This window comes from Mus musculus, chromosome 2 (assembly GCF_000001635.26).
Source record: "Mus musculus strain C57BL/6J chromosome 2, GRCm38.p6 C57BL/6J".
In the NCBI taxonomy this organism is placed as follows: Eukaryota; Metazoa; Chordata; class Mammalia; order Rodentia; family Muridae; genus Mus; species Mus musculus.
This window is the reverse complement of record NC_000068.7, coordinates 130,498,904-130,514,067: the sequence shown is the minus strand read 5'-3', so window position 1 is coordinate 130,514,067 and position 15,164 is coordinate 130,498,904. Positions and strand designations below refer to the sequence as shown.

General features: G+C 41.9%; 1 protein-coding gene across 4 annotated transcripts in view; it reads right to left on the bottom strand.

Moving 5' to 3' along the window:
• The window catches only part of Ptpra (protein tyrosine phosphatase, receptor type, A), a 104,023-nt gene that overhangs the window by 40,233 nt on the left and 48,626 nt on the right, over positions 1–15,164 (bottom strand). For 2 of the 4 annotated variants that reach the window (NM_008980.2, NM_001163688.1), the window contains exons 2-3: positions 10,516–10,594; positions 9,733–10,074 (exon numbers count right to left, since the gene is read on the bottom strand). In NM_008980.2, the coding sequence (NP_033006.2) occupies positions 9,733–10,074; positions 10,516–10,588 (415 nt within the window). In that variant the 5' untranslated portion in view covers positions 10,589–10,594. Of the gene's footprint in view, positions 1–4,211; positions 4,239–5,242; positions 9,209–9,732; positions 10,075–10,515; positions 10,595–15,164 lie in introns of those variants that run through there. The other 2 variants (NM_001355161.1, XM_006498990.4) reach the window with 2 other exon arrangements.

Sequence of the window (15,164 nt, the reverse complement as noted above, 5' to 3'; positions counted from 1 at the left end):
AATCATCTGTAATCTAGTTCCAGGCGGCGGGGGCACTAGGCATGCATGTGGCACACACAGATGCTGGTAGAATATTCACACATGTACAATGAAATGTTCACCTCTAGAAAGCAAGTTCTCAAAAAGCCTGGTATGATGGCTGATTCCTCAAATGCCAGGAATCCTGTCCCCAGCCATGCAGGGAATGGTGGCACAGGCCTTTAATCCCAGCATTTGGGAAGTAGAAGAAAGCCAGTCTTTGGGAGTTCAAAGCTAGCCTGGTCTATATAGGTTCAGACCAGCCAGGCCAAATAGTGAGATCCTGTTTCAAAATTAAATAAACTAATCCACCAGTCATCTTTGTTTAAAGCACCCTAAAGACCTAGGCACAAAAACTTGAAACCCTTAATTCATTTGCATAGGTTATAATACAAATTATTTCTAACCAGTTGACTCATTTCTTCAAACTGCTTTCGGCTTTGACCTTGAGACTAACCATCCTGACATCACTTTATTGTGCGTGGTTCAGAGAGAAGTGTAGGAAACAGATGTAAATAGATGCTGCATTATAAAACGATTAAGCTTCAGAGTTAACGGGCAAGCCTGAGCAGTGATGTCATTCCACTCACTCAGCTTTCGGTTGCTGAGTTTAGGAACAACGTGAGAGCTGGAAAGGCGAGGGAACCTTGCACACAGTACAGGCGTAATGACAGATGGACGTTCGGTAGAGGCTCAGAGTGTCCATTTTGCTGGTGTAAATACTCCCTTCTTACTTGGTCTTCATAAGTCTTCAAATTACTCATTGAAAACTGGATATAGTTAAGCAATAGAATTATAACAAGGAATCTGAAAATTTTTTATTTAAAAAAATTGAAATTTAACGGTCTAGGAAGTCAATCAGTGGGTTAATGGCTAAGTATGCAAGGACCTGCATTTGGATATACAGCACACTGTTAAACAAAAAAACAAAAAAACCGCCAGGTATGGAAGTACAAGCCTGTAACCCTGAGCTGCAGGCTAGAGTCAAGGATCCTGTTATGGTCTGTATATGTTCGGCCCAGGGAGTGGAAGGTGTGACCCTGTTGAAGTAGGTGTGGCCTTGGAAAAGGTGTGTCACTGTGGGTGTGGGCTTCAAGACCCTCATCTTAGCTGCCTGGAAGCCAGTATTCTGCTAGTAACCTTCAGATGAAGATGTAGAACTCTCAGCTGCCTGGATGCTGCCATGTTCCCACCTTGATGATAAAGGACTGAATCTCTGAACCTATAAGCCAACCCCAATTAAATGTTGTCCTATATGGTGTCTGTTCACAGTAGTAAAACCCTAAGACGGATCCTTAGGGCCTTGCCGGCCGGCCAGTCTAACTGAAATGGCAAGCTCCAGGATTAATGAGAGACCCTGTCTCAGAAAAATTAAGGTGGAGAGCATCAGAAAATACACACACACACACACACACACACACACACACACACACACACACACACAGACTAGGCATGGTGGTGCAGGTATATAATCTCAGCAATTGGGAGATAGAGGCAAAAACATCAGGACTACCTAACATCCCAAAGCCCGAAAGTCATGGAAAACTTCCTTAATAGGTGTTCATTTTCCAAATTCAAATGTAATAGTCATTTCTTAGAATGGATGACTTATCCTTTTGTCTCTGCCTCTGTCTCCAATTCAGTCTTTCTTAGCAGTCATATTATTGTCATCCTATATAAAATTTGACATCTGTACATAAATACTCATACCCCAGAAATTCAGTCTAGCTTAGATCACAGAAAAAGCATCTGTGTTGATATGAATAAGAAATGTTGGGGCTGGAGAGACTTCAGCGGTTAAGAGCACTGACTGCTCTTCCAAAGGGCCTGAGTTCAATTCCTGGCAACCACATGGTGGCTCACAACCATCCGTAATAAGATCTGATGCCCTCTTGTGGTGTGTCTAAAGACAGCTACAGTGTACTTAAATAGAACAGTAAATAAATCTTTGGCCTGGAGCAAGCGGGGCCGGAATAAACAGAGGTCTTGAGTTCAATTCCCAGCAACCACATGATGGCTCACAACCATCTGTACAGCTACAGTATACTCATATACATAAATCTTTAAAAAAAACTTAAAAAAAGATGTCCCCCATAGAACTGTCTACTTGCAATGTGGGTCTCGGGCTGGTGCCCTCTCTGGGGGTGTTACAGACCTTTAGGAGGCGGTGCAGCTTTGCTGCATGAAGTACATCCCTGGGGAGGCCTCTGGGTTTACAGCCTTGCCTTACTTCCTGTTCTTGCTCTCTGCTTCCTGTGTGTGGTTAAGATGTGATCTCATTGGGACTGGTGAGATGGCTCAGTGGGTAAGAGCACCCGACTGCTCTTCCGAAGGTCCAGAGTTCAAATCCCAGCAACCACATGGTGGCTCACAACCATCCGTAACAAGATCTGACTCCCTCTTCTGGTGTGTCTGAAAACAGCTACAGTGTACTTATATATAATAAATAAAAAAAAAAAAAAAAAAAAAAAAAAAAAGATGTGATCTCATAGCCTCTTGTTCCTGATACCTGCCTCACTCGCTTTTACATACTTTATTCCTCTGGAGCCATAGCTACAATAAGCTCGTTGCGTTGTTTTGGTCACTGACAGCAACAGAAAGGTAACACGTAATCTGGGGTTGTCGGAGCTTCCCCCTAGGCTGTCGAGAATCCCTAAAAGCCATGAGTGACAACACTATGAATTTAGGGGAAAACTACAGGAAGCAAATATGATTGAAGGTAATAGTAGACTAAAAGCCAGAAATTAATTCATAAGAATTACACCCTAAGGCCAGGCGTGGTGGTGCATGCCTTTAATCCCAGCACTCGGGAGGCAGAGGCAGGCGGATTTCTGAGTTCAAGGCCAGCCTGGTCTACAAAGTGAGTTCCAGGACAGTCAGAGCTACACAGAGAAACCCTGTCTCAAAATAAATAAATAAATAAAGAAAGAAAGAAAGAAAGAAAGAAAGAAAGAAAGAAAGAATTACACCCTAGGGACTGAAGAGATGGCTCAGTGGGTAAGAGCATTTGTTGCTCTTCCAGAGAACCCAGATTCAATTCTCAGCACCTAGACAGTGGCTCACAACCATCTATATAACTCCAGATCCAGAGCACATATGGTTCACAACCATATGCAGGTAAAACATTCATACAAAATAAATACAATTTGAAAATAAACAAAAAAATTACATCCTACTATATGACCAAAGAGTAAAATACTAGTATGAGGACATGTTAAGTGTACAGTTATTTTATTATTGATTAAAATACATCAAGGGGCTGAAGAAATGGTTAGTAGCTAAGAGCCCTGGCTGAGGACCCTGAATCTATTCCTAGCACTCACATGAGGGCTCACAACCACGGTGACTCCATTCTCAGGGGACCTGATGCACTTTTACAGCCTCTGTAAGCAACAGGTATACATATGTGCTGTACAAACATGCATGCAGCCAAAACACTCATACACAAAGGTAAAATTTAAAAATATAAAATACACCGAATCTGTTGGAATATTTAATGTATATAAAATCAAATGCTGTTTCTTTTACACTTTTCTGAGGTAAACCTGAGAACATTTAAGGGACAGTAAACAAACAACAGAAGAGACATGGCGGACAGTGGACAGCAGACAGCAGAGATATGGCGGACAGTGGATAGCAGAGACATGGCGGACAGTGGATAGCAGAGACATGGCAGACAGTGGACAGCAGACAGATGGTGGACAGTGGACAGCAGACAGATGGTGGACAGTGGACAGCAGAGACAGGACAAAGAGTGGACAGCAGAGACATGGCAGACAGTGGGCAGAAGAGACATGGCAGATAGTGGGTAGAAGAGACAGGACGAAGTGTGGGCAGAAGAGACATGGCAGTGGGTAGAAGAGACAGGACGAAGTGTGGACAGAAGAAACATGGCGGGCAGAAGAGACATGGCAGACAGTGGGCAGAAGAGACATGGCGGACAGTGGGCAGAAGAGACATGGCGAACAGTGGACTGCAGAGACATGGCGAACAGTGGACTGCAGAGACATGGTGGACAGTGGACAGCACAGCAGAGACATGGCGGACAGTGGGCAGAAGAGACATGGCGGACAGTGGGCAGAAGAGACATGGCGAACAGTGGACTGCAGAGAGATATGGCGGACAGTGGACAGCAGAGACATGATGGACAGTGGGTACCCTTAAAGGAAAACAGATAAAGGTGATGGGCTCACCTCTCCTGTCTTTTGAGTCAGAATTACCTGTGTAACAAGTAAAAAACAGAAACATTTACTCAGGTTAAAGGAAAACATTGCTATTCAATTTAAGGGAAACAAAGAAAAAGTTCCAGGAACATAGGTAATTTCCCCCATGTTCAGTACACTGCCATAAATGGGGAATTATCCAGGGTTACTAAACTTTGGTCAGTTGTCTCCTTCTGTGTATGCCTATTCAATACTCACTAAAAATACAGGAATTCAAGGAAAATCACAAATACAAGCCAATATTGGCCTTTTGATATGCAAAATGACAATGTTAAAGATATAAAAGATCTACACAATGAGATGCAAACAAGCACCATAAAAAACAAAAAGCCCAACCTAACTGCTAGGTACTGAAGTCTATATGCTAATGGAGAAAAGCTTGTTTTCAGAAACCTATGGTGAACAGGAGAGATGCTAAGCAGGCAAAGGCACTTGCCGCAAAGCCTGATGACCTGAGTTCAATCCTCAAAATCGACACAATGGAAGGAGAAAACTGGTTCCATCAACCACCATCAGTAAACACACAGATGCACTTTGGGGTATCTACAGCCCTAAACAGATCCCCAAGACCCACAGTCTGATATTCTCTCAGCACTATACAATAAAAGTGGAAATTAACTAACACAGTCAAAATTTGAAAACTAAATAAAAATATATAATGAAAACAACCTCTTTGTGTTTTTTAGCCAAGTACAAAATTGTCCAGTTAAACACTATACTTCCAAGACTAGGTGTGGTTATGCAATAAATTCTGGCTAATGGAGCTGGAGAGATGGCTCAGTGGTTAAGAGCACTGACTGTTCTTCTGAAGGTCCTGAGTTCAAATCCCAGCAGCCACATGGTGGCTCACAACCATCCGTAATGAGATCTGACACCCTCTTCTGGTGTGTCTGAAGATAGCTACAGTATACTTAGATATAATAAATAGATCTTTAAAAACAAAGAAGAGAAAAAAAAAACCTGGATACTGGGATTTGAGAAAACACTATGGTTAAGTGTACTTATGACATTTGGAGAATGGGCCCATGCAGATGAGAAGGCTGTCATTCGATGGCAGGCAATGTAAGAGTGACTTGGTTCCTGATGGGAGGGAAGCCCTCTGGCCATACCTATAGAGAAGGCAATCATTTGGTCTTTATCAGCAGCTCAGACAGCATCCTAGCTAACAGCTACCTACAGAAACACCTAGGCAGCATGTTGAAGTCTATGTTGTATAAAAATCACACTACCAAATATTAGTAGGTCTGAAAAATAAAAATTCAGCTTTAATTTAAAAAAACTGAATAAGTAGCACAAAATAAACTTCTAAAAAGGCAAGAAAGAACAATAATCACTAAAATGAAAAGCTAAGGTGATAGAGTCAATAAAGGATAGTAGGTTCTTTGGGAGGAAGTGATAAGCTATGAAATATTATATCCCAAGGAAAAAGGGGTCAGAAATATGCAAAGTGAGAATATTCATAGCTATATAGGAAATTAAACGATCACGGGATGACTTTCCTCAAATTCACTTGAATTAGAAAATATGAATGAAATTCATAGCTTTCTATGCAAACTTTCAAATTCTTTTTTCTTTTACTTTATCTTTAAGCTTTCATGTTCTTTTAATGAAAATAAAACACTAGCAACTGATACACCAACAATACCACATTTGCAAAGTAAAATCAGACCAATTTCACAGAGGAAAAAAAACAAAACAAGAAAACACTTGTAAATATCAATGAAAACATCCTAAGTAAATAACAACTTCTCACACATGCTCTGTAAGCAACGTTAATGACACTTCTTGGGCCATTTAAAAAAAAAAAAAACTCTTAAAAAGACTGCTCTTCCAAAGGGCCTGAGTTCAAATCCCAACAACCACATGGTGGCTTACAACCATCTGTAATGGGATCCCATGTCCTCTTCTGGTGTGTCTGAAGAGAGCTACAGTGTACTCATACAGAAAATAAATAAGTTAAAAAGAAAAATGTATGGTATGGACCCAGAGATGGCTCAGTAATGAAGAGCGTTGGCTGCTCTCACAGAGGCCAAGTTCAGTTCCCAGCATCCGCGTGGAGGCTCACAATCATCTGTAACTCCAGTTCCAGGATCTGATGCCCTAATCTGGCCTTCATAGACAGAATGCATGGACACAGTACACATATATACATACTACACACAGGCAAAACACTCACGTACGTACAGCCTTTAAGAAGAAGCCATGGAAGTTGATGGGGACTGGCTAGGAAGGGGAGGATTGGCATAGTGACAGGGAGGACAAGATGGGGAGTCGGGGGTGAAGATGAAACTTGTTATGTACACACATGAAAGGGATAAGAGTAATTAGATACATAGACGGGAGTTTTGTTTGTTTGCATGTTCGTGTTTGAGTTAGGGCCTATGAGTACCACGATGCACGTGTGGAGGTCTAAGGACAACTTTGGACACAAGCAGTGTCCTTATTGCTGTGATAAAACACCATAATCAAAGTCAATCTGGGGAGGAAATGATTTATTTCATCTTACAGTTTGTAGTTAATCATCCAGGGAAGCCAGTGTAGGGATCTAGAGGCAGGAACTGACGTGGAAGCCATGAAGGAGTGCTGCATACTGGCTTGCTTTTCAAGGCTTGCTCAGCCTGCTTACTGGAGACATCAAGCTCGCCAGCCCAGGGTTGGTAACGCACAGTGAGCAGGGCCCACCACATCAGTCATCAAGTGCACCATAGGCCAGTTTCTCAACTGTCAGGCTGACATAAAATTAGCCTGTATGGGCCCTCACCGTCCATTGTATTTGAGACAGGATCTCTTCATTGGTTGCCACTGCACTGCGTACAGCAGCTAACTGACCTGGGAGCTTCTGGGAGCTCTCCTGTCTCTACCTCCCATCCTGTCCCAGGAGCACTGAGATTATGGACGGGAATCACCATGCCTGGGACTATGTGGGCTCAGGGGATTTGAACTCAGGTCCTCATGCTTGTGTGGCAAACACTTTATCCATTGAACTATGTTTGCAGCCCTCATTTTACTTTTAGGAGGATATATTTTTTTTTAATTACATTGAGAGAGAGAGAGAGAAAGAGAGAGAGAGAGAGAGAGAGAGAGAGAGAGAGAGAGAGAGAGATTGATTCTTAATGTGGAAAGACTACAAAAGTGAAACTATTTGAAGTCCAATATGGTATTTAGCGTTAAGTTCAGCAGGCACTAAGAGGAGATAAGTACCGTGGTCATCTCACAGAGCTGTTGAGTGGAAAGCAATAGAGAATGAGCCCAGGCTGGGAAGTCAGCTGTGCTTACTTTACAGCCCTGCCTTCCATATTCATCCTTCAGTCTGTGTAAGTTCTTGCCTTTCTCCCCTAAGCAATGGCCCTAACTCACAGAAGAACACTTTTTATGTTGTTATTTAGTATACAATGTGTGTTGTGCATAGCTTTAAAACATTACACTTTCAACAAGAAAAGACACAGAACAGGATCACCCACAAAGACAAAATAAACACTAATGGTTGTGGTCTATTACACAAATTTCATGAATGGGTCATAAACTGTACTTTAACATTAAAATATAAAGTAGAATTATTTGCAGTTCTCAACCTAATTAAGAATAGTGGCAGCCACAGACATGCATTGTATCTCTATTTGTTTGTTTTTGCAGTGACTGAAGGCTAGGTGCACTATCGTAGGCAAGGGCCTCCACTGAGCATATTAGCCCCAGCTCTTTATGAGACAGGGTCTGATCATGTAGCCTAGGCTGCTCTGGAACTATAAATCCTCCTGCCTCAGCTTCCTGTGTACTGGGATTACAGCCCTATACCACCTTGCCTGGCCATGTGACTTCTGGAAACCTCTCAGAGCAGAAGCTGTAACAACTAGAACAGCTGAACCTTAAAAAACAGTTATTACCATGTACAGAACCATAATATGTAATCTTTTGCAGACAGGGTCTTACTATGTAGCTCTGGCTGTCCTGGAACTCACTCTGTAGACCATGTTGGCCTTGAACTCACAGAGATCTGCCTGCCTCTGCCAGGCAAGGTGCTAGGATTAAAGGCGTGCATCACTATACCCGGCTTAGATCAACTCATCAAACAACTTCTCTACGGGTATGAACTATTACCACCATTCATTTCAACTTTATATATGGGAAGCCAGAGGTACAGATAATGTCAAGCAAATCTGCCTATGCTCACAGTGCCGCTGTGGCAGAGCTGTGACTGAACAGGAACAAGTAGGGTGTGCAGACTATGCTCTTAACTGTACCTGTTAATGCCATCTTGCTCGTACTGTCGAAACAATGGCCCTAAAGCACACAGGTATCAGGTCTGTACTATAAAGTCTAGTTGAAAGATGTCATCTTTAGTATCAACTAGTATTAAATTTCCAAAGTACTTTTGGAATTCTACCATGAGCCAGACATGGATCCATCTAACAGAATCTGAAACAGAAAAGAAATCTGAGCAAAAGGTTGTGATCACAGATCAGAGAACAGCAATTTTACTGGAAAGGAAACGTCATTTATGTGGCAGTTGGAGCAATTACTTTACCTTATGCAGACACTCTTTCAGGGACCCTCTGTCTTGTCTAGACTAGGAATCTGAATAAGTCAGAAATCTGCCCTTGCCAAGCTGGTCTCAGGCCCAGAATTCCAAGCCTATTCTCCAGGCCACTGCTACTTCAATCTAGTGACTGATATTCAAGGGGACAGAGAGGCGGGCTGAACAGACAGCTCTGAGTGTATGAGCCTCCCACAGCCTCACTTTCTCATTGTTTCTGCGGACATAAGTCCATTGCTTCATTATGTTATAGGACATTATCTTCCCAGCTAGCTGATAATCAAATATTCTAATACATTTAAATACCTTTAAATACACTTGGACTTCCCCACCCTAATTGTGATCTTTCCCATCAGAAAAATATCCTTTAGAAAGTGCTATGCTAAGCAGGTATTAAGAATTGCTAACATAAGCCGGGCGTGGTGGCACACGCCTTTAATCCCAGCACTTGGGAGGCAGAGGCAGGCAGATTTCCGAGTTTGAAGCCAGCCTGGTCTACAAAGTGAGTTCCAGGACAGCCAGGGCTATACAGAGAAACCCTGTCTCGAAAAACCAAAAACCAAAAACCAAAAACAACAAAAAAAGAATTGCTAACATGATGGGGGCTGGAGAAATGGCTCTGTGGTTAAGAGCGTTTGCTGTCCTTTCAGACAAATGGGGTTTAGTTTATAGCGCCCCCACCAGGTGGCTTATAACTCCCTGAAACTCCAAGACCAGGGATCCAACACCCTCTTCTTGCCTCCAAGGGCATCTCTACACATGTGTTACACATAAACACATGCAAACACACAGACACAGACACAGGCACACACACACATGAAAACAAAAAAAATTCTGTTTCTAAGTTTCATTTCTTTTCTTGGACAAAAATATATTTCAGGAATTTTATGGCTATAAAATATATACAAAGACAGTAACTAAGCTAGAGCAAGAGGAGCAAGCAGAACGCATCTCGGGTACCTGCCGGGGGGAAGGTTTCTGGAGTGGTTGCTGCAGTGCTGGAGTTCCCCTCCCAGGGTTCTGTTATGGCATCCGTGAACTGGTTCTCAATAAGCCAGCTTCCGTTCGGGGAAATGGTAGTGCCTCCAGATTCCGTGCTGGCTGCCCTCCTGGTCCCATTGTCAGAGTGTGAAGAATTAACAGTAGTCACATAGGTGGGCTCCAGAGTCAGGTTTGGGCTGAATGTTGGTGCCACAGAAAGAGAAATTACTGAAGAGGTTGAATTTGAGGTTTTATTCTCTTCCTTAGCCAATTCTGTTGTTGATGTTTTAATTAATCTTGTCGTTCCTAAAGAAGGTGAAACTACAAACACCAAAAAAAAAAAAAAAAAAAAAAAAAAAAAAATCTTATGAAGAATGTGAGGCTCAAAAGTTAAGGCACAAAACAGCAAGAATTAATAAATATCTCACACATCTGGACACCATGCAAAGACTAGACAGACACCCATATCCCACACCCTCTTAATGCTGGACCCTTTCTGCTTCCTCCAAAGGACTACTGTTTCATGGCATGAAGACAAAGGGCTTTACGTTTATTTCTTCAGAACCACTCTGTAGGGATGTAAATATTAACATTTTCTACTATTTTGAGGAAAGAACAGTCTCTCCAGTTATTTTAGCATACAGAACAAAGCTGACTGACTATTGATATAATTCAAAGACTTTTAGAAGCATCACAGTTACATTTAAATGATAATTTAGTATTACTTAAATACCGATTTCCCTCTCAGATGACAGCTTTTACCTGTAGTAGCATTGTTGGCACTAACATGTATTAGACCACTGCCAAACAGGACAAGAATGAACCAGGAATCCATGCTGACCTAGAAAATAGACACATGAGATGAAGTCTTACATTATTATAATTACATCCAAATGACTCAAAATACAAAAGGTTATTTTGGGTAGCATCTTTCTTAGTTAATACAGTATGTACATAGGGTCTCCTGACAGCTTCACAGGCAGTTTCCCCCAGAAGTTCAGCTATTAATTATCTTTATAGAAATAAAATTAAATAACATATCTTTTAAATTATAACTCTCAAACTTTGTTGCACTTTAAAAACTGTTTTAAAAACTTTGGTTCCAGTCTGTATCTTTAAGTATGAGAAGTAGGCAGTCCTTAAATTTCCCAAGTTCATCTTCTCAGGACCTGTGTACAAAACTGACCTTAGGTTCTAGAGGAAGAACTGAGGCCCAACTTATTTACCAGCCATGCTTTCCCATGTTTTACAATCTAGATGTAAATCACAGCTACTATCTGAGACATCGAGGCCCTGCCTCCCTAAGAGGAACATGCACATGCTGAGGTGAGGTATATGCTAGTAGTTTATAGGGCCCCAAGACGTTTGCTGATACAATGGCACTGCCTAGCAGGGGATGGATTTAGCAGTGGCCTTCCCCAAGCGCAAAGGCCTGTCTGCTCTTTGTAGGGTGTGATAATGAAGTCAGTAATACATTATATCAGACATCTGTAACTCTTAAAGAACTGGATAGTGAAGATATATTGATCACTGACAGACTTCAGTTCAATTCCTACTTGACCATATTTCAAAGCTGGGAATGCACACAGTCATTTGCGAGGATCAGGCAGCAAGTTGGAAGACTGGTGTATATGTGTGCTCAGTTTCTCAGGGTAAATCAACAGAAAATAGGTTGGCTTACAGAATTAGATGTTTAAAATACACTTTAAAAGAGAATAAGCCAATATTTGGACATTACAGCTGAGGAAAAAAAAACTTTTTAAGCTTAAGGGCAATGCAAGCAATCATGAAAGTAAAAATGGAAGCTGACAAGAAAAAAACAAGTATAAGAAGCTGATGGTAAGCAATGCACATGGACAGGAACTTCTTAGCAAGGCAGTGACGTCGCACCTTCAATCCCAGCACTCCAGAACAGAGAGAGGCAGGTCTCTGAGTTTGAGGCCAGTCTGGCCTACAGACAAAGTTCCAAGGCAGGGCTAAGGGCTACACATAGAAACCCTGTCTCACTTTCTCCATATTAAACTATAGGAAAATGTAATCCTGAATGTCTAAGTCAACAAGGTGCTTGCCTTGGAAGCATGTGAGCATGAATGCTACCTCCGCACTCATGAGAAAAAGCTGTGTGTGGTGGGACACACTTATGGTACCAGTGCGGGAGATGTGGAGACGGGCTGGTTTCTAAGTAGTCCAGTCTAGTCTAACTCAGAACATTAAAACACCATGAGGAACAGCCAAGCCTGCCCTCCACACACATGACATCTCCTCCCCCGTCCCCACATCTCCACATACACAATTCTCTCATTGGGGGTTGGGGGGTGGCTTGTACCTATAACCTCAGTGCTCAGGAAGCTGAGGCAGGAGGATTGTTGTGAGTCTGAGGCTAAGCTGGGTGAGATCCTGTCTCAGAAAAGCAACAGAGAACTTCAATTTTTCTATATATCTAAATTTTTTTTATAACAGATGATTCATCAAGAAATGACCACAGAACCAGATCTTAGAAACCCAGGACGTAGCGTCTAATACTATTTTTTTTCAAACCACAGTGAATAGGATTGTGTAGTGCTACTTCCTGCTTCTGATAAGTAAGAAAAACATGGGGCTGGGAGGTTGGGTGGAGGCAGATGGCTCAGCAGGTGAAGGAGCCTGCTGGCAATCCTGACAAACTGAACTCCATCCTTGGGACTGACACTGCAGAATGAGAAACAGCCTTTAAGACCTGTCCTCTGACCACTATACCAGTGCCAGGGCACACACTCACACATAAAATAAGACTTGAAAACAAACCCGGATGTGGTGCACACAACTTTAATTCCAGAGCTCTGGAGGCATAGGCAGGTGGATCTCCAAGTCTAAGGCCAGCCTGGTCTGCAGAGCAAGATCTAGGACAGCTAAGCCTACACAGAGAAACCCTGTTTTGAAAAAACAAAACAAAACAAAAACTAACCAAACCAATCAACCAACCAACCAACCAACCAACCAACCAACCAAAAAAAATACCCCCAAAACAAAACAAAACCAAAACCAAAACTTGCAAACAGGAAGATTCTAGACAACCTCTTACTTGTATTATAAACTACTTTACAAAAGTAAAGCGTTCTTGTAAGAACAAATGCAAACAAAGCAAGCGTATAAAGCAAAACAAGGACGCTTCACCCCAGTTAGTTAGCCGCATTTCCTAGGTGGTTCTGGGAATCAGAACTCTGGTCCTCACGTCTGCAAAGCTTTATCTATTGAGCCATCTCCCCAGCTCCTCAATTATTTATTTAAAAATAAAAACAAACACAAAAACTTATCAACCGTAAAGCGAGTACATAACAACAAAGCAGGAAAACTTTGTGAGTCATGAATCTTTAATATATCACACACAATGGCATACACTGAGTTCTTTCCCTTGCTCCTTACTTATTTAAAAACATTTTAAACTTATTTTAAAATATTTTCATTACACATACATTAGGCTGATCAATTATCAAAGTTCAACATTTAAACTATAAAGAACACTCAGATGCCATTAACATGCATGAAAGCAATATGATAAAAGACTAAGAAAAATCTGAAGAAAAATATCATAGTTGTTGTCTCGGTTTCTTTTCCTGTTGTGATGAAACCACCATCACCACCACCCGTGAGGAAAGTAACTTAAGGCAAGGTTTATCCTGGCCAACAGTCTGAGATTCCAGCCCATCAGAATGAGGAAGGCCCAGCAGCAGGAGCCCCAGCAGCCGAGCACACTGTACCCATGGCAGGGAAGCAGGGAGTGATGAATGCTTGTTGCTCAGGTCACTTTCCTTTTTCTTAAACAGTCCAGGATTCTAGCTTAGGGGATGGTGCCACCCACAGCAGGCAGGGCTTCCCTCTCCAGTTAACCTAACCAAGATCATTCCTGACAAACATGACATAGGTCCATTTCCTAGTCTAGAGCTCATCATGTTGGTAAGTGAGAAAACCCATCACAATTGTACTTTTCCTCATACTGAGTATTTTCTACATGTTCATAAAGTTAATATAAACTTCATTCATAATTCAGCACAGCAGACCTGAGCTATTTTCCATAGATGTATGTGCAGGCTCTCCGTTCTCCATTAGGGATACAAAAAGTGGGCAATGCACACTGTTAGATTTCTCACATCTCCCCTCCCATCTAAAAAGACCAGGATACTCTAAACACTTCTTATACTTCCTCTCACCTAACCCCACCAATTCTGCTCTGCTGAGAGTGCAGAGTAGATCTTCCATAACTTACTCTAAGTATACTTTGTTGTTGGTAGTCTATCCCTCATTACAGAAACTGTACATGTTAAATTGGACATCCCCACAAGCAAGCAAGGAATAGTAGCCAGGACTTTGGGCAAGCTATAAGCACTCTATTATTGAGTTACAAATCTAGCCTAGAAATCTGAATGTTTAATCAATGGACAATCAGTTATATATACTTATACACATGTCAGGGCTAATTTATTTGAAAAAAAAATCTCCTGCATTCAAAAAGAATGAATGAACCACCAGAGGCACAGTGAATACTTGCTAGAGAAAGCCAGACTTTGCTGGCTTCTGGCCAAAGAGCAATATTTCTTACTCTGATATGTAATGCTTGCCAGCGGATGCAAAGGTTGACAGCCATGACCTCTCATGTGAGGGAAAAGAGAGGGAGAAAGCAAACTGAGGCACAAGAGAATATGCTTATTATTTAGACAGCTGCGGACAACTGAGAATATCAGAGTCAAAGGGCTAATACACTAAATTGTGTTGTGAGGTCTCTAAGAAGGCGGTTTATAAAAACTTTCTCAGGTGTTGGAGAGATGGGTTACAAGTTAAGGGCACTTGCTGCTCTTGCAGATGATCTCAGTTTAGCTCCCACCACCAACATGGTAGCTCACAATAGTCTGTAACTCCAGTTTCAGGGGATCCAATGCCCTCTGGCCTCTAAGGGCACCAGACACACATGACACAACTGTATAAATGTAGGCAGATCATTCATAATACACATATAAATGCAGGCAAATCACTGATACACATAAAATATTTCAGACAGATGCAACAACCTCAGGTACAACTCATAAGGAGTTAGAACAACTCACATTATGACTATCGATGAACTAGGGATGAGAATAACGAAGGAGCTCTGCATACATCTACTATCATAAACACTCAACATTGTGCAGGTGTTATGGACACACCTACATTCCCAACAACCAAGAGGCTGAGGAAGGAGGATCTAGAGTTCAAGGCCAGCCTGAGGCTAGCCATGAGGCTCTATCTCAGGGCAACAACAGCTAACGACATTCTGACGTCCTTACTAGTGAAGGAGAGCTCAGCTGTACATTTTCCAGAGTTTAGACTATGGTTCTAATACCTTCCAGTAAGTCTTCTTAGTTATGTGTAAGAGCATGTCTCTGCAGGCCAAGCTACAT